The sequence below is a fragment of the Rhea pennata genome, chromosome 5, assembly GCF_028389875.1.
Source record: "Rhea pennata isolate bPtePen1 chromosome 5, bPtePen1.pri, whole genome shotgun sequence".
Taxonomy (NCBI): Eukaryota; Metazoa; Chordata; class Aves; order Rheiformes; family Rheidae; genus Rhea; species Rhea pennata.
Window position 1 is genome coordinate 37,747,020 of NC_084667.1, and position 20,743 is coordinate 37,767,762.

Here is a 20,743-nt window from a genome sequence, read left to right on the forward strand (position 1 = left end):
CCCTTCTCTAGAATTTGATGTTCTCACTGGAACAGATGCATTTATCAAATCAGAAGAGTGTGGAAATGGGATTAGTCGTGGTCTGAAATAACTAAGGTATTATTTCTTCCTTGTCTATAAACCTACCAAGGCACTTTCACTTACTCCTTCAAAGCTCATTTTGCAGCACTGGCGAATCTTTCTTCACACTTCTGTTCTTACACCAGCTTCTGTGGGTCAAACGGGCACACACACATGCACATTCTCTGCTGTGGGAGAAAATGGATGCATAAGAATGAGAAGTAGAGTTTTTGGTTTACATCATTGAATCTGGTCATGCTGCAATTATTATAGACCTCAAGAAGGGAAGCAGTGACTCTGAATAATTTCTTTGTTGCCCTGACGTTGGTGATGGCCGAGTGTTTGCTCTTTGTATTCCTCACAACAGCCTAAAGACCAAAAAGAGGACAGTAGATGTAGTGAAACCAACTACACCTATTTTTCCTTTTCTTGAGACAAAAGGAAGCCAAGCTACCCTAAGAGAGGAGATTTCTGCTGTTCTGTGGTGCCTTATTAGCTTTGCATATCTGAACAAAGGACCAAAGAAACCCTTGTAGCTGCCAACATGAAGTGGGGAAAATTATGGAGGAAAAAAAAGTATGCATCTCCTTTGAAGTATTACAACCTATTCAAAGCATAAACCAGATGTAAGAGGGAAATGTTTAAGTCCAAGCCGATTCACAAATCTGCTTGAAGCATACTGGCAACAGTTGTAACCCCTGTACTGAGCTGCAGTCTTGTACCATTTGGGACTTTTATCATTAATGCAATGGTTTGGCTCCATAGTTCTGAACATACTCCTGTATTACTGGGTCCATGATATCTCATTACCATGTGTGGCAGAATGAGTCTTGTGCTTTTCAGACCATACACTTGAGGAAGCACTTCAGTCGGAAGAAGTATGTTCTCTTGACAACACAAGGCCTAACTCAGGAAAGGATTTCAGGACATGCCTTAGCCTAGAAAAGCGGACTGAGCTAGTAAAATGAAGAAGCAAATGGGTCCTATTGTCTGTTATGCAAGAAGAAAAGCAGCAGTCCTGAAGCAGATGGTCCCTTTCCACATTTGGTCTGGCAATCCAAAAACTACGCAGTCAAACAAAAGACCACTTTAAATCCTCTGCCAAAGCAAACAGTCAGGCACACACAAATATTCGCATGTCTGCTTCAAGGGAAATGGCCCTCTGAACTTTAATTTAAGCATCCAGTTGGATAGAAAATAATAAGGTAATCAGCCGATTATCAGAACTTTCCAGGGAGAAAAAGGATCTTCCAATTTACACACACAAATTTAAGAACACTAGGGAAAACATAGTTCTTGGGAAGACCTAATAAATCATGCCTGTGTCCCACATGTGTTCATGAAGACATTTTTTTCTTCACTCTGCTAAAAGAGGAATCTACATAAGTGCCACAAATGCCACTACAAATCTAGTTACCTGTAAAATCAGGCTACATACCTAGACACTCAAACACTGATTTAGATAGCAATATAAAAGCAAGGTACAGAATCCAGATCACTTAACTCTAAACTTTTGTTCCATCCATTATAATATTGTTCTATCTCATTATATTGTTCTATCTTTCCTTCCTCCTCTGATGAGTAAGTAGTAGATCATCCTAACAGAGCCTTCCCCTTGCTCAGAGCTCACCTACAAGCTATCACTGTGTCTGTTTCACAAGTTTTCTTAATTCCTGACAGACAGCTTTCCCTGCGTCCGCTTCAGACAAACAAGCCACGTAGGCAAAGGAGAAGGATGAGAGCAAGAGGATTGATCTAAGTAGAATCTTTTCCCTCTGATTCCTGGAGAGAAAGAAGTGTTGCTGCAAAAAGCCTTTGCCTTTTAGGAGGAAAGTAGACACCTCACAGCTGGTACTAGGACTGGAGTAGTTCAGGTCAGACATAACAATAAACTTTGACTCAGGTAAACACTGCCACTTCTCAAAGACATGTTTTTAATAGGGCACACGGTGCTACAGGATTTCTCTGTCCTATGAATTTTGAGATTTAAAAGGTAGGCAAAAAAGGCTAAGCCCTCTGAAGGGTGCCTGGCAAGGCAGGCTCTCGCACAGGAAAGGGATGTTTCCTGGAAAACACTGGCAATCAACGTTCTGGAGTAAAACTAGTGCAATGCAATAACTTGTTTAACCTTATTTTTGGCCTAAGAAGCAACAAACACATAAAAGAAAATTAAGCAGCAGGAAACAACCTGAGTAGCACAGTCTAGCAGAGAGAATAGAGGGCCAGGAATTTCAATACCCAAGTCCTTTGCCGGACTGCCTAAGCTTTATCTTCTTAGATGTTCTGAACCATACTGCTAGCTCTGGTGTCAACATGCCTTTTAGTTCCGAATAAATCATTTAGCCTTCCTCTGTGATTCTACTTTCTTATCAACTGCATCAGTCTTGCCTACTGCCCTGCCATGGGTTGCGTGGAACATAAGCTTGGGCAGGTTCTCTGTGCAGAAGTCATTCTTGCTCCTTCTGTAACTTTCATGCCATGGCACAAGAATATGGAGCCTATTATATACAGGTGCTACAGTCTGATCTATGTTAGTACTCCAGCAAAGAGTGGACTCTAATTTTTCCCTGCCTGCAATAAAAGGAATTCACCTCTTTGGGGATATGCAGAATTCTCCTCTAGACACCAGAAATCAATGTTTGCATTTTCTAGAGCAGGCAGTGTTTTGAATGTGTGTACCTCATGAAGAAAGCTGCAGCAATTGCTTTCATTCACGTATGTTTCTTCTGTGCTTTTGAATAGAGCAATAATTTCTTTTTCCTACAGGAGTCCTGAGCTGTCCTACTTTAGCCTATGATGACAGTCACCATCAAAGGCAGCAGCAAATAAAAATCTATAAACTTGGAAAAAGAAACAAACTTATCCCCAATGTGATCTTAGAAAATGTACTTCTGTTTTTCTCCCTAGCAAATGTATAAAGCTTTCATCTCAATTTTTTAAAAAAGAAAAAGAAACACAGTTATTTTTTAATTTAACATTTTCCAGTGTTTAAAATGGTTTCTGGGGGGGAACATGTCAAAAGGTATACAGTGCAGATGCACTCCTAAAACCTGCTAGCTCACCAAGCAACACACACACATTTCTAAGACTGCCTGTGTGCAAGTTGCATGGTCCCTCCACTGCACAGACAGCAGGTAAATGATGGAAATCAAGATCCTGTTTGGTTCTCTCTTCAGTTTTGATCCTTTCCATACAGCAAATTCGCAAGTTAAGGTCAAGATCAAAAAACTCCTCCTAAACTTTTTTCAGAGGAAATGCCCAGAATTATCAGTTACTTTTGAAAGTTCTGCAGCTAAGCACAACATTCTGCTACATATGACTGCTAGGTAGGTAACATTTTGAGAATAGTTTGACCAAATCATCTTTATCTTGATGTTTCAAATAGTTGAGATGTGCTTTGCCTGGGGACAGCTCAGGCTCTTAAGTATGAGTTCAGTCTTTGCTTCTACATAGCCCTGTCTATCTGAGCTCAGAGTACCTACAAAGGAACAGAAAGTGTCATTACTCTCACATTACCATGAGAAAAACAGAATCTGACAGCCAATGACCAAACCAGGAATCCAGCTAGGTACCACTGTGTTCACTTAAAAAAGTAGAACAGGTAGAGAAGACATTACAGCTGATTCTAAATAAAATAATCCTAGGTTTGTTATATGCTGACCTACCTGGAGAAAAGAATTTAGTCGTCTGGGAACAACTGTGTTGCACATATTAACGCTGTAGTCTCTGGTACAAAGAGGCCTGATCAGTGGAGAGGAGGGGTAAAATGTGCTATGAATTTTTTGTTTTCTTAAAACAAACCCTAGTAAAGAGAGATGCCTGGGAAGATGCACAGCATAGCTTTTTTCCTATTGTCAGCTCAGCTTCAAACCTACTGAATAACAGAACCAGCAGCCCCACTCATCTCAAGTGCTTCTACACAGGCACAGCTTCTTTCTGCTAATCCTAAAGCACTTAAAGACTACCTCCGCAGTCAGAAGAGGTCAGAACAGCCGATCTAATGTCCTTCAGATATTAAACTCTGGAGAGGGAAAAAAAAAGGGGGGGGAGGGAAATATGTTAATTATATTAATTACAGTAAAGTCAAAGATCAAATAGGAGGATTATCTCCAACTCTGTTAGACAAAAAACACTTTAAGAAGCATTTGAATATTTTGGTCCAGACTAAGCAGTATGTTCTTGCTTGGTGTGAGACAGTGGCAATACAGTCCTCATAACCAGACAGTGCAACTAGGCTGATACTTGCTTTGGACTAGTGAGTTGATGCAAAGTATCTATAATATACCAGAGACCACTCTCTCAGGACATTCTACATATGCAGAATGGAAGTGGGCAACAAGCTATTATCCTTCATCAGTGTAAATCATCTCTTTCTCCTCAAATCAATGAAGGAATGCCAATTAATACCTGTTAAGGATCTGTGCATGGACCTCAAAACCAGTATTTCAGATACATTCATATCTTGTTTACCATAGCAAGGAAGTCTCCTTGTTCAGGAGGCAACTTACACATTCACTTTCTCTCCTACAGGCACATGCCTATCCATCATCAACAAATATTCTTTATTAGATACACAGCAAACTCATCAGACAGAATAAGCCATTTTATTCACTGACTCAGATATGACACTGAAGGGCACTGAATAGCTGAAAATAATATTTATAGGGAGTTCCATTTACAAGGTTATTCAGAGCATCGGTGGCGTTTTTGCTATTTCTAAAGAGTACTTAGAATAGCATTACCTCTTTGAAAAAATCTGTAGCAATGGGGACAAGACAGCTAGCAAGGTTTACATAAAACTAACAGTCACGTTATGCTCAAAAGCTTAAGTTTATTGCTCTATTTAATGAGTACCGCCAGTATTTTTAAAAAGAATGCCAGTTCTTCCTGCTAGCTTCTCACTGAAGGAAATATTTTAAATACAGCAATAAAATCAAGTGGTTTAAAGATAACACATTTTGCCACACATTCATGCAAATCCTGCTGACAGGATTTTTACAGGTTCATGGATACAGAATAAACACAAAGGATATGTACTGAAATGCTGGGAAACTTTCCCCACAGTGACAAAGTAAGTTGTAGGCATAACACTTCAGGCCCTATGCTGCTCTGCTGACGTCAATGGCAAAACTGCAGTGGAAGCAGGATCAGCCATTACTATTCTGAGTGCTGTTTTACCTCTCCTGATTAGCAAGTGCAATAAAGTCTCAATCTCCTGCACTCATAAAAGTGGTGAGTTTGGGTCATTATTACAAAAAGAGACAAGCAAAAATATTTTTAGTAGATCATTACAGCTTCTATTCATGGAATATTCATCTTTTCTTGTTAAGGGACCTGTATACCTCTCTCTCTTTCTTTGCTCAATAAAGAATTAAAATATTCGCTTACCTCTAAGCATTAAATACAAATTTCAGTCTTCAACCAGACTGAGGTCTAAAAAGAAGAGCAGGAGCAGCAGTCTGTATTATCTATAGGGAAATACTGCTGCCCAGACAAGTGATTAGAAGGGGCTAACGATTGTCTGAATTCGGTTTGAGGGCAAATCTATTAAAATGCAGTCAACATACTCAAGCTGAGATTTTTTTTTTTTTTAAGCTGCCTACAAGATTTACATTTCTAGTCTCATTCATTTTAATGTGTACTGGGCATGCAGTCGCCCTCAAAGCTTTGAAAGAAGTTTGAATCATAGAACACAAATGATCTTATCACTACATTTTCAATAAAGATTAATTCAAGTCACAAAATTCCTTGTCTAATTTCAAGTCTCAAATTTCAGGAGGAATTGTATTGGAATTGTGGTCTCTATGTAAAAAGAGAAACTAGATGCAGGCTGAGACTGCAAAATACCAACAAAGCAAATCTAAAGCTCAAAGAGCTCCTGTTCAGATTAACTTCCCCTACACCTCAGATTCATCTGCAATTTTATGATTCAAGGGTACATTGCTGGCAGGAATTGCAGGTGAGAATTTGACTCATGTCAATGAAAAATATATTCTTTCACTTTAGTTCTGGTAACCCAGGTGGTGACTTTCTTAAAAACAAACAAAAAACCCCTGAACAAGCAAACATGAGGTGTGAAATATCACTTCAACATGTATCTACTTGAATCTTTCAACGCAGAGGCTCAGAAGGTTTACGATATACACAGTATTCGGTAATTTTATATGTAAAAACAACCAGAGAGAGGCAAAAAGTTACTTTCAAGCTTAGTCAACATCAGGTACATATTTCAGCATGACAATTCAAAAAGTTTCACACTATATTTGGATATATTAGCAATTATCTTTTAAAAATAGCAAACTGAAGACAGGTTTTTTTTGGGGGGGGGATTTTGTAACAAATGAAGCTACTATTCTTATTTACAGTATAAATAAGCCTTTTTTGGTGAAGATTATGTCCTGTCACAATGTTTAAGACAAGGCGTACCTCAGCTCTTAAACGTCAATGCAAACAAGAGCATAAAAGCAGAATCAAAGTAAAATAATCTCTCTCTCTCTCTCTCTCCAGCCAAGACAGCCAGGTTACCATGTGTCTCTTATCAGATCTGAAATATATATGAATGCAGTCAAAAGTTCTCTTGGTTTTAGCCTTTAGGAATATCATGAACACTTATTCTTCTGCTGCTCTAGAAAGCTGTTTTCCATACAAGCTCATGACATGATGGACAAATTGATACTGTTCACAAGTCTGGATCATTCCTCCCCTGAAAAGGAAAGAAAAAAAGGGGAGGGAAACAGCAGCCTTATTACATGCAAGTAACATACTAGCAAACGGCACAGCTAACATGAAACTGGTGTTACACACGAGAGGTCTATTTCAAAGCCCCATGAAATGAATGAAGAAATGTCCACTGATTGCGATCAGCTCACAGACTGATCTCAAGCTCCACCCTGAAACTTCCTGCTAACCAAGGAACAGAAAGTATTCAGAACAGGAATGGGTTTTATCTTCATTTTACTAAGCAGAGGCCTTAAATCACTAAGAACAATGCCATCATTATTGGCATTCATATTATTAGAGTGCCTACTAGTGCCTAAGCACCGTTCTAAGCTCAGTGAAAAACAGCCTGCACCACAAAGCTCTGAATGGACTGATGGGGCCGGGGGGAATAAAGAGGTGAAACAGCTTCTCCAAGACCACACACTAGGGACCAAACTCAGGACCACGAAGGGCTCGGCCAGCCTAGCGAATCAATGCAGCACACCACTTTCACCTTTCCTCTGTGCCATCCCAGGCTGTGCTTTTGGCAATGGCCAGCTAGATTTTGTAACAGACAAAGGAATTTTAACAAAGGACAAATCAAGTTGGTAACTACATTTACTAATTAAAGTGTGGATAGCAGTCAAGACTCCCAGCACAGAATTTTGTGCATTGGTTCAGCTTTCCTTTCAGCTTTTGCTGTTCTCTTAAAAACTGCAAACATGAAAGTAAATGCAAGCAAGAGCAAAAATATAATTTGCTTTTCTGTGTCATTAACCTACATATTTCTGCAAGCAGCATATTAACAAGCACATAGTACCACAGTGGGAGACAGAAATTAACAAAAAGAACCAGGATAAACTTGTCCATTTTAAGCAGATTTTACTCTCATTTTAAATTCTGCAAAGAGTACCTCAGCAACAGTGATATGATCTCTTGATAACCCACTATAAAAATAATTAAAATCTATTGCTCACATTCACAGATTTATGCAGAATTGTGCCAGCAGCAGCGCTCCTGCAGAGATCCAGAAGATGCAGTGCCAAAAAGATGCTGAGATCACAAGCAGTGAGTGCTTAGGAACGCGGGAACCCATGGGTGGCTAGCACTAAAAATACTGTGTCAGTTTGGGAAAGAGCATATGTAGCCCTTTTCCTCTGAAACCCCTACTAGAGGAAATTAATGAAAAGTTGCTTTCTCTGAGCCAAATGGATGGGAGACTGGCAGCATGCTCCTAAAGGACTGTCCTCTTCTATGTGGTCCAGCTTCACAAATGTGGGTCACACAGTTACCATACCAGTAGGAGTAGAAGGGGTAGATGAAGAGCTGGACAACCTCCTTCTTCAGCCTGTTGCAGTTATTTTGTTATGGAGTTACTTACACTACTCCCTTAACAAAAAGCAGGGACCCACAGTCCAAACACTAATCAACAGGCAAAGATGGGAGACACATCGCATTTTTAAAGAAACTATTTGCTAGCTGAGCAAATGCTTAACTTCATCTGCTCTACATAATACAGGCTCACAGTTGATCTGAGTCCTTCTGTGCTACACATTGTATTGAAACACACTTCTGTCTGTCCATGACACACAAGGAACATTAGTCGTATTTGGCACTCTCCACGCAATGCCATTAACAGTGAGGTTTTACTCTGAAGTTGCAGAAACAAAAGTTCTAGGGTCACCATCAAGTTTCAGACTGCAGAAAATTATTTTCCTTTTTATCTGGTTCCCTGCTATGTGGTGGTTTCCTCTCCTTCCTACACACACGTATGCACATACGCACACTATGACATGTGCTTGCTGTCCAGGCTTTGGCCCAGAATAGAGTAATTAAATTTTCATCCCTGTTTGCCACAGAAACCTTTCAAATACAAGTTGCGTTGTGGGAAAGGACAGCAAACGTCTCTCAGCACCATGAGAAAGAGGCACAAATGATCAGTTCCTCTCCTTCGTCATACCAGGTTATTTTAGGACCAAGTCTGGGCCACTAAGTTGCACAGCCCAAAGCACAGGCTTTTTGCAAGTGATTTGTGAGGGAATGAAAAAACACTTGTCCCTTTGCCCCCTCAGCAACATGAAGGGGTGTTTAGGGCTAGTGCCAACCCCTCTACTGCTGTGTATGCAGCAAGGTGCACTCATTTAAGTACTTGTTCTGGTCTATACCCAACCCTTTTTCCCTGAGTCCCCGGTGACTAGTCTCTCCCACATACCCTGTTTTGTCTAGCCAGCATCCACCAGTCAGGAGAGGGAAGGAGGCAGAGAGGATCTTCCTTCTTTTAGCTACTTAGTCTTATTCCCACATGCTGCTCTTGGGATCACCCAGGGATTTTATGGGAGATCAGCGAGAATGACAGTGGATGGCAACACGACTTCTGAGAGAGACTGTAAGTCCTGTTCCCCCTCTCCCCGCCCCCAACACTCCTGGAAGAAAAAATGCTCTCCTGTACCAAGGATGGCGATATGACTGCTTTCCCTCCTGTAACTATTCTCTCCCTTGAGGTTTAAGTGGCTTTTTCCTATCCCATCCCAATCCTGAGAAGCACATGGCAGCAAGAGGAACCCCTGCAGACTTCCTTCCCCTCTGTGGCATCTTTTAATCTGATCTCCTTTGTTCTCCCTCTGCAAATGACCGCCAGTTCTTCTCTCCCTGCAAGACTAGTATTTTTAATCGGCCTTCTGTACCCAGCACATTTGTGAGCAGGTGTCTTCAACCTTCATTTGTATGGCTATTTACTTGTGTAACATTATTCACAGATACAAGATACTTCAGATCCAGTCAACTTCCCTGGGCCACAAGAAAGCAGCACTTGCTATTCGTAATCTAGTTTTCTTATTTCTCAAGAAGCCTTTCCTGGTCTGGCTTAAAATCCTCTGAAACAGCCAAACCTCAAGGCCCCTGCAGGTCTCTGTCTATCAGAGCCTCAGCAGGGCAGCAAGCATTTCATTTTCTGTCTCCCACTGAGTATAATTGCTCCTCTGAAATAAACTTCAGCATGGTTGAGGATTTTTTTTTTCCCTTTTTTAAAAGAAAAATCTTTGGTATGTTTTTTGTGACACCTCTTCCCCTGACTACATTTTATCATTATCACTACAGAGAGCACTGAGACATGTTTTGATGACACTTGAAACTAGTGGGAGAGGAAAAATAACATCTCTGGTGCAAAATTCAAGTCTGTTTACTTCATAATCAAACTCAAGGTGGTGTGTTAAGAAATGCTTAACTGGAAATCATTGAATCTCTTTGCATCTCCTTTCATATGTCTGCAAACACCGAGCCCATACATGTTCTCTGCCTCCGTACACGGTTCCAGGCACACTGCTCAAGCTATGCAAGGCCAGGTCTCTTGACTCCGCCTGGGAGCAAAGTGCTGATCTGTGGCTCTGAATCTGATTGCAGCTCACCCTTTGAGCCTTTGCTTCTGGATAAACATGGGAACAACTATAGGGGTGAACTGATGTCTCTACAGCTGTGCAGATTTTTGTGTCAGCAGTGAACCTAGTTCAGTTGCTAGCGTTGCTCGTTGCTTTCAAAAATAGGCAAAGATTACACATCAAAACTGCTCAGAATGGGATAACTTCCTTCCAGGAACATTTTCTCTTGGCCTCTATAAGCCTTTGTTTTCCTTCCTTTTCCTGCTTTTCTTTAAATAAAGAGAAAGATTGATGTTTTTCTTTTCATTTTTCTGGAAAGGAAACAGGCTGTCTTACCTGTCTAACCGTAACTGGCAGGCTGTTCGCAATATGTCAACTATGCCCTCGCTCTTCAGCTGTTTACAACATACACTAGTGGCAATAAAGCAGCCAGTCCTTCCGATGCCTGCACTACAGAAGGGAAAAGAAGAGGCAGTGAAGATGTTAGAATTACTTTGGAACGTTCTTATTAAATGAGCATCATTAGAACAACAATCAAACTCCATTATCCCTTTCCTCCCTCCAACTTCCGTCAGGTGTCAGATGGATGCCTGTGAATAAAAAGCTGTAACTAGAAAAAGATAATAATTTCACTGAGACAATACAATTAAGTGCGAGCTACTCACACCAGAAGGTTGCACGTACAGTGCTAGAAATGGACTACCTAGTTTCTGTCTGCCCTCTTATGTAACTGATTCTTTCAAAATAAGCAATTAAGCAGTGTTTCTTTGTTGGACTCAGTTTGGGGGCAACTCTTGCTTTGAGATTCTTAATCCTAATAGCTTCTTTGGAAGCTATTTTCATTCATAGATACTGTAAAAGAAATCTTGCTTAAATAATTAGGGCTAACACTGATATGGTAAACATGATGCCATTTGCTGATTAGATCTGCAACCTCGTAATTCCCTGATCTAGTGTAGGATGCAACAAAGTCACTATTAAAGAAATCTCTTCTGCTTTCTTGAATACCTTTTATCTAATGCCTTCCTTGTTTAATGACCAGAATTGATTTTACTCTCAAAAGCACAGAGCTATCAAAACTGTGAATTCTTCTTACCACCTAATAAAGAACTAGCAGCAAAAGCTGATAATAGCCCTTCTCATGTGTTAAATAATTAAGTGAGCATCCTCAGGAATAATCACCTGACACAACTGCAAGAAATTCTGCTTCCATTTAAATTGCACTGAACTCATAACACAGAAACACTGGCAAAACAATGGACTTTGCAGACAGCTGTTAGGAAAGTTCTAATACGCCTCTTTGACTGCACAGCCAGGTTTTTGACTCCTTGTTTGTGCTGTTTAGGGAAACTATATTAGCAACAGTTACAACAGAATCATTTTAACCTATAGTACGGAAAGACCAAATCAATGCAAGTCAACCGAAGTTGGGAGAATGGTCTTACTCCCTAAGAACTAATCTGAGTCTTCGAATGGTTGTGATGGGAGGTATCTAACTGACTTAAAATTTTTGTCCCTGAAACCATCTGTGCTTACTTTGCTCATTCTTCTCTTTTCCTGACTATAACTAGTGGGTTTATCCAAATTTTAAACACTTCAGAGTACTCTTTGCTGCATCAGAAATAAATCAATAGTTACAAAAAAGACCTTCATCTTTCACTTGATATCATAATGGAATCAATCACAGTACAGAGCTATTGTAAAAGGGTTCCCATCCACAGATGGGAAGATCTCTTGAGTATTTTACAAATGGAGGGAATGACCCCCATTTTCACAGAAAGCAAACAGCACCTTGTCCCAGCTGCAGGTCTTTCAGTGGCTGAGACATAAAACCATAATCCTCCCAGACTGCACAAGCAGCATCTTAGTCGCAGGACCACAATACAACTGTTAGCCTACTTTTAACATGAAGCTGTTGTTAAGTATAACTCCATGATTAAGTTGGTATTTGTTTTTTCTTAAACGTGTATTATCACTGAAGGCCAAAACCACGGCAATTATGATCTACTGAGGGTGACATCTCCCACAAAAGTCAAAGGACCTACTGTACTCAGCATAACACAAGCCTTGCTAATGTACCACTGTACTACCACTCTCAAATAGAGGCAGTGTGTTAAACTCCTCCTTAGGATAAATGACTGTAACTAAAACTAATCTGAAATAGTTCTAACTCTTTCTTTGGATAAAATGACTGTAACAAACTAATTTGAAATGGTTCTGATCCTCAGGTGTCACATAAAATACATCAGAATCCTATCACTACATCTCTCAGTAGTTACTTAAAATAAAAATGCCCCACTGCACCAAAAATTATTCCTGTATCATGGGAATGACACTACACAAGAGGACAAAACAAACAGGCAAAGCAAGAGTGACACACTAACCAGAATCTTTACCTGCAGCAACTACCACAAATCTTCAACAAGCTTTTGGAGAATCACAGATTTCTAAGGACAAAGGGGACCTGCTATGACTGTTACAAACCATTTCAGTTATTTTTCTCTGAACTCTTCCCAACTCATACAAATCTATTTCAAAGCACAGGCAGAAGAACTGGACAAGAAACTTCAGTAAAGATTCACCAGTGCTCATACAGAGGTAACAGCAACTTTGTATTTCTTCTTGACTTTCCTCTTCTGGATGGAAGGAGCATATTTGACTTCTCAGTTACATCATCATACAAGGAGCTCACACTCAACCAGACATCTAATACAACCTCTATGTTCTGCAAGACACCTGCTTTCCAGGAGAGAGTAACCCTGAGCATAACATCATTTATTCCTAGACATACAACCTTTTCATTAGACACACTAGAATGCATCTTTTAAGTAATTCATTTCATCAAACAATCCAGATCAGCCAAAAACCTGTATGATTTCAATATTACTTAGTTAATATGGTATCATATGAACATTTTACTACCAATCACTCCATGTTTGCTTACAGATAATAAGGATGTTTGAGAACGCTGGACTACCAATAGGTCACAATAGAGTCCCTCTAAAAACATGCCCATTGTATGACACTACACCATTTATTTTGATGTTTGAATAGCTACCATCTGACTTTTCCTAGAAAATGTTTTACAGACCTTAGTCAAACTCCTGTGACAGTGCACCCGCCTCCTGCCATGTACTCTCTTCCCTACTTCTCCCCCCTACCTCTCACACAGAGCGGTCGTCAACAGCACTTGGAAAGGGGCTTACTGACCATGCACCAACTGAAATCCATCTACTATCAAGTAAGACTGAGTCAACTATCTTACCCCATAAATTGGGAAGGGGGAGGGTAACGCAGGGCCCATCGAGCTCTCCTGCACCACAGAACCTTCTCCTAAGGAGGGATGCCTCTCAAGGTCACTCCTTGAGGTCAAGAGATTCCTTATCTGCGACAGATCCTTGGCAAGTGACTAACAACATACTAGACTTTGCAAACTTAGCTAAATTACATATTTGATTTATTCACAGAATCATAGAATTGGTAAGGTTGGAAGGGACCTCTGGAGATCATCTAGTCCAACCTTCAAGTGAGTGGCCCATACAGGGATCTAACCTGTGACCTTGGCATTATTAGCACCATGCTCTAACCAACTGAGCTAAAAGTAACTCAGACATAAACCACTGACTAAGTCTGGGATGAGAACTGGATCCAGCTGCACCTAGGCTCCTCTGAGGAGGAGTTTAGAAAGCTAGGGGGTCCATTCTGAACCTCATGATTCAGTGGGAGGGTCTGTGCACAGAATCCTTAGACATAAAACGTTGACCTAATTTGAGGCTAAGATTAGATCCAGCTGCACCCAGGCTCCTTTGAGTTTGGAGGGTGGGGGCATCTGTTTTGAGCCTTGTGACTCAATGGAAAGCCTGGATGAGGGGACGGAGTGCCTCCTCAGCAAGTTTGCCGATGATACCAAGCTGCATGGAGTGGCTAATTCACCTAAGGGCTGTGCTGCCATTCAGAGACCTGGAGAGGCTGGAGAGCTGGGTGGAGAGGAACCTCGTGAGGTTCAACAAGGGCAAGTGCAGAGTCCTGCACCTAGGGAGAAATAACGCTGTGCACTAGTACAAGCAGAGGTCTGACCTTCTGGAGAGCAGCTCTGCAGAGAAGGACCTGGGAGTGCTGGTGGATGACAAGCTGACCGTGAGCCAGCATTGTGCCCTTGTGGCCAGGAAGGCCAATGGTCTCCTCGGCTGCATTAGGAAGAGTGTTGCTGGCAGGTCGAGGGAGGTGATCCTGCCCCTCTCCTCAGCCCTGGGGAGGCCTCATCTCGAGTACTGCACCCAGTTCTGGGCTCCCCAGTACAAGAGAGATATGGAGCTACTGGGGAGAGTCCAGCGTAGGGCTGCGAAGATGATCAGAGGGCTGGAGCACCTGCCCTACGAGGAACGGCAGCAAGAGCTGGGCCTGTTCAGCCTGGGGAAGAGAAGACTGAGGGGGGATCTTATCAATGCGTGTAAGTACCTGAAGGGAGGGTGTCAAGGGGACGGGGACAAACTTTTCAGTTGTCCCGTGTGACAGGACAAGAGGCAATGGGCAAAAACTGAACCACAGGAAGTTGCGCCTGACCGTGAGGGGGAATTTCTTCCCTGTGAGAATGACGGAGCCCTGGCACAGGTTGCCCAGAGAGGTTGTGGAGTCTCTTTCTCTGGAGATATTCAAGGCCCACCTGGATGCAACCCTGTCTACCATGCTCTAGGTGACCCTGCTGAGCAGGGAGGTTGGACTAGATGATCTCCAGAGGTCCCTTCCAACCTTACTGATTCTATGATCCTATGATCTGAGGGCCTCCTTGACACATTTATCTGACCCAGTCCTCCATGCAGTAAATAATCAAGTGAACCTTGCCACTGACTCCTGTTAAATCACCGTCTTATTTGTGATTAGACTTTGTTAAATTACTGTTTTACCACAATAAACATATTGTTGCTCCTCCCTTACGAGTGAGGCACTTCTCTCTTACTCCCCATACCCCCTCTCTGGGTGGAACTCACCACTGGGTCTTCAACAGTTCCTTACAGATGTCCACTCCAGCAAAACAATTACTTTTATACATATAAAAAAGGTCAAGTTTGGCCTATGTAAGTTAGTCTCCTTAAAAATATGGAAGTTATCCTAGCAATACAACTACATCATTTAGCAGGCTTTCCGCTATGTTGATGGCTATTCACTGCAATCAGCTTCAACACTGCTTCATTTGTTTTATGTACTGCAGTTAGTTACTATCTTTGGCCTAACAAAGCTTTGATCTACAAAGCTGAGGGTTTTGAGGTTTCAAGTTAAATATTCTCATTTTCCTGTGTGCAAGTGTCTTCTTTCTCAATTTCACACACACATGCTCATCTTCATTGACCTGGCTCTCCTAACAGCGTTCAATACATATATTACTGGTTAGGCAAACAAAATGAGACTGTTAGGACTTGCAACTAAGCCACCATCAACTTCTGAGTTCAGTTAAGTTTGTATCCATATGTTAATTGCAACACTTCTTGGTAATAGAAAATTACTGTCTTTAAATTTTAGAAATTCCAAGAACATTTCACAAGCAGTTGGACAAAATCTCCAGCATGTCTCTTACTGATTGCTTATTGATACTGTCATTGTTTAGGACAGTATTTGCAATATGCCACTGTATGAAAGAAGCCCTTGAAAGTCAGATATGCTTATTTACCTGCAGTGAACAATCACTGGGGCATTCTTCTCTTCTGCATTCTGCATGGCCTCTTCCACTTCTAATACTAACTGCAACAGAGGAGGGGCTTGATCTGGTGTTTTCTGGTCTGGCCAAGATGTGTACCAGTAATGTTTCAGGTTTCTGACTTCTTCACCTTTCTGCAATCCAATTAGATAGACAGTTTAGACAAACATCACAAACTTTTAAAAAGACTTCTGGTTATAAAGTGGCAATGAAACCTGGCCTTTTCCTTGAGAATGAAATGAGTAAACTAATGGTAAAGTGAACAGGAGATCCAAACAGTAAGCCACACAACACAAAAACCTGGACATCAGCACCGTACCTCACTGAACTGCCTTAAAAAAAAAAAAAAAAAGAAAGAAAGAAAATCCACAAAACTCTCACTAAAACTATTCTGCTCTTTTAGTGCCAAAAGCTGTGTGCAAAACAACTCTAGTCTGCCTGTTATCTTCCTGACAAATTCATTCAGCAAAGCTAGTTCTGCTTGTGACATAATTGCTTTCATATTGTATTTGACAGACAGAGAGCCAGAAGCCGTATCTCAGTCTTTGATAGCTAGCCAGCTAGATATATAGATAGATGATGAAGAGAGAAGAAAGCTTATTTTCTATCTCCTCTGACACACAGATTCATCTCAGTTTCCTGTCACTTCACGCTTCTCTTAGACTTGGTGAGAAATTCAGAGACACTGTGGAAGGTGGGAATTGTACCCAGCTGCAATCCAGAGCTTCTGTGAGACACACTGCAATTCCCTCACTGTCTCAGCAAGGCTATGAGTTGAACAAAATATGCTCTTACCATTTCTGAGCGCCAAGTAGCATCGTACGCTTCTGATTTTGTGACCAAAGTGACATCTTTCTGTGTGATTTATAAAGCTGCCAAGTCATAAAATGGAGCTCAGCGACTTGGCCTTACCCTTCCAGCTATTACATGAGCCAGCTGGCACTGGGCTACACAAATGTCTTCAAAAGGTCCAGGAACGTTAAGAGTTAGTTTCCACAACCATCCCTTAAACACATGAGTTGCTGAATTGGAGGAGAGGAAAAAAAGAACTTTGGCTCTTGCTGAAGAACCAGGCACAAAAGTTTTGAAATATTTTCTGGTATCTAGAATTTTAAGTTCGTCTGACTGGTTGGATGTTGCAAAGTTTTCTGTGGCTGCCATTTTCCATTCTTCTTTTGAGCTGGAAGTGCTTTTGCATAGCCCACTGGATCACAAAAGTATCATAGAAGTGATCTATTTAAACACCTTTTTTTTTTTTTTTTTTTTTTTTTTTTTTTTAATTCTGGCTGGATTCATTTTCAGCTGGATCCATTTCCCCCTCAGGTTTACCACAGTCACACAAATACTTGTGTTGGCACATGAGAGGAGCTGGCACAAGGGTAGGAGCAAGAGGCCTCCCAAAACGAGACTGGATTTTATTTAGTCACTGTTCCAGATCGTGCTGGTTTGAATTGCTCATTAAAGCAATTACACACAAACCTTAAAGGTATGCCTAGCTCAATTTAGGAGAGTGCCTTACTATTGTAGTATAGAGCCTCCTTACAGGTTGTTTTTTCTGCTGAGATGATGCTATAGGTTAAAAGAGGAGACTAATTGTCATGGAGCTCCGTACTACCACAGTTAGATGAATAGTACCTAAGCTCACTACAGTGAACTAGACCAGGTATTTACATGAACTTACACAATCACTTTTGAATGTGTGACTATACGTGAGCCATCAAAGTTATGAACAGTCATTAAATTGATTTTGAAAATTAGAATCCAAATGTTGTTAATAATACTGAGAGAAAAGCAAAAAGAGACAGGCCATCTGAAGAAAAATATGAATCATTACATAAAGTCACTCATTTGGCAGAAAGAAGAAACAGTCAAAATTCTAATTATCAGCTTCAGATGTCTTTGGTTTTGTCCTTGCTATTACCAGTTTTATACTTCTGCTTAGGGAACCGTGACTTTGGTGATTCTATTCACTTTATTTTGACTTTAATAAAATATTGCGTATTGGTGCTTCCCTGAAATTGAGAAGGCTCAGGAACAAGTAGGAGAAAGCAGGATTTAATTGATGGTTTGAAGCCTACCATCATGTATGCTGCAACTAACCCTGAGACAGTGACTCAGTGGCTAAACACCAGCAGGTTCCTCTGAGCAAGAAAATAAGCCTTGCCCTTGCAAAGCCTTTCTTGAGCATTTTCTAACATCCTCTGGCTTGCCAAGTCCTGTCCTTTGTGCTGAGAAATACCACAGTCCATCCTTTAACACATGCAGTAGCCATATAGTGCTGGTGGTGGTATCTTTCTGATCACTTTCATTTCTGATTCATTCTGATCACTTTACTTCTCATTAAGGGAAAACAGGATTCAGTTTATGGCTTTTCTAGTTTTCATGCCAGTTAGAATATGCAGAGTCCAGAGCTGCTACTCCACTACTGTTACTGCATGACAAACTTACAGTTCAAGGCAACAGCAGCTTAACAGATGAAGCCTTTATTTCAGCTGTAAAACTCAACAGTTCATCAGCCAACATCTCTTTTGTTGGACTGCTCCACTGACAGTGAAAGCCAAAGTGTTGTTTAGCTGAAAAATAAACTGGGAATGTGAGCTTAAAGAAAATAATAAAATCAAGTCTGAGCAGGAAGGAACTACATCCTTGGAGATGTGTATTGCCAATAAAGGCTTCAGTATTGTTTGTGACAGGAAATAACTTATCTTCCTTCATCTTCCTTGGCTATGACTGAGAAACGGTGAGATTTTTATATATATATATTTTTTTACTTCCAACTTTGCTGTACTCTGCTACTCTGGCTTTTCTTTTCTTCTTTCTCTTAGTGCCTAAGTATAGTGGGTGTGCCTGCCCTGACAATTAATTTGGCTTTAAGTTTGCTGGCCTTCTTCCTGTTAGAACCAGCACAGCCATATATGCAGGAAAGATAAATGCATATCTTAGTCTAAATTCAGAAGCTCCCTCTCTAACATGAAGAGCGTTACCTCAGAATTGAGCAAGGACAAGAGGATTTGGAACAACACTGAGAGGTTGCTATAGGAAAAAACATTCTGCAGGGATGAGTATTGGCCTAAAAGGTACTCGTAAAATGAGTGTGTGGCTTATTACACTTGTATTTTTGTATATATATTTTTATGTTTTCATTGTAAGCTCTCCAAGATTGTTTCTTTGTTATGAGTTGCTTATTGTGCAGCACCTGCTAAAATGAGATTCCTTCCTGGACATTGTAATACTAGTATTAAAAACTGCTCCCTTGTAATATCCATCTGAAAATAGGACTTGCTATTACCTTCCTGAAAAGAAGCTAAATGATCCCTCGGGAGTGTGTGTGTGGGGGGAGTGTCCTTTCATAAAAACAGAGGGAAAGTGGTTTTCTGCTAGAAAAATTGTAAAATAAAGAAAATTTCAACCTAAAGCGCTACAGTTAATGCCATAATTAAGAAATACAATATTCATAATATTAAATGCTGTACTTACCTGTGACTTTTAAAACAGTTACAAGGAAACTATTCTGATAGAGATTGCAGATTTTTACTGAGGGAATTCTATTTCATTCCAGTATAATCAAGCTGAGTTTTATTCTTGCTGTTGCACTGTACAGTCTGAGATAGGCTGTATTTAAGGCTGCTGCAAGTCTGCAACACACTTGAAAATCATCTTTACTTCCCACTTGTCAGAGTATGCGATATTCTCCTTGCTGTCTTCGCCAAAAGCATGAGTGACAGACTTTCCACACTCAATCCAGGCATGGGATTTCATATGCTGGCTGTCTGCCTATTAGCATATGGCTGAAAAGCCTTGAAACTGGTTATATAAAGGAGTTTTTTTTTCCCCCTCTTGGAAAGAAATTGTGTTGTTACACTGAGGTCAGGCTAGATCTAGTAGACAAATGACACCTAAAGGCTACGTAAATAGACTGTTCTTATTAAAAACATGTAACCTGAGACTCTGGAATCTAGTGATGAAAACAGCCGTAGAATAGGACTCCGGTACTTTAGGTAAGTAGCAACTGAATACTTAAAAATTAAACCTATGCTGAAACTTTATATTTACAAGATGACAGTGTGGTTACTGGCATGTAAAACTAGACATCTAGTTAGTTGGAAGGATACTACGCTTAGAAGTGCTAGCATGATGGATGCTGTGGTGAAGTGTTTTTTAAAGGCATCAGTAGTTTGGAATCATTAAAACAACTTACACGTCAAGTCAGCCAAATTACTCAGAATAAATTATTGCATAAATTAGAATGGTACTTATTAAAAGGGGTTCAGCCACAGTGAACAGAAGTGGTATTACCACACCACTGATAAATGACAAGCAGACCAGCAGTTCTACTGCTGAGAGAAATTGAAGTCAGACAAGCAAAATAAAAAAGCCTTTTGTTCAGGTCTCAACTCTCCCATCTCTTATTAGTAGTACAAAAGTCATTATAGGTATTAAAAAAAAATGGTGAATATACAGCAGACCGAAAGCATCTTAATAATGCTTCTACAAGGACAAGAAGCACAATCTAAACGTTTCATGTAGTCTGCGCATACTACATACGTACACACAGTCCCCCATTAGTGTAAGTGAGGGTAATGCCTTTTGTGTGTCAGTAGCCCAAAGCATAACGAAGCCTTTGAACTCTGCAGAAAATCACTGCAGATGTTGGCAGATTACCCTACAAGTGCTGTCTTAAGTATGACTTGCAAAGACTGGCAAGAACAACACAGAAGACATGGGCACAGAATGACTCACTGGTTTCTTCCAGTGAGTGAGCCCGTTACTATTACAATTGGTCTGGAAATCTTCAGGTTGTACATATGCAGTCTAAATCTGACTGCTTATATTAATGTAGCCTTTGTATGTTGGTGAACTGGGAAAAGCTGTAATGACTGCAGTAATGAAAACTGCTATTTGTATGGTAGTACACTGT

The 20,743-nt window shown here is 40.6% G+C and overlaps 1 protein-coding gene across 1 annotated transcript in view; it reads right to left on the reverse strand.

Moving 5' to 3' along the window:
- Positions 1–6,375: 6,375 nt before the first annotated feature.
- The window catches only part of PTPN5 (protein tyrosine phosphatase non-receptor type 5), a 44,940-nt gene continuing 30,572 nt past the window's right edge, over positions 6,376–20,743 (reverse strand). Inside the window, exons 11-13 of the mRNA XM_062576258.1 lie at positions 15,799–15,959; positions 10,470–10,583; positions 6,376–6,763 (exon numbers count right to left, since the gene is read on the reverse strand). Of these exons, the coding sequence (XP_062432242.1) occupies positions 6,670–6,763; positions 10,470–10,583; positions 15,799–15,959 (369 nt within the window). The 3' untranslated portion in view covers positions 6,376–6,669. The remainder of the gene's footprint in view (positions 6,764–10,469; positions 10,584–15,798; positions 15,960–20,743) is intronic.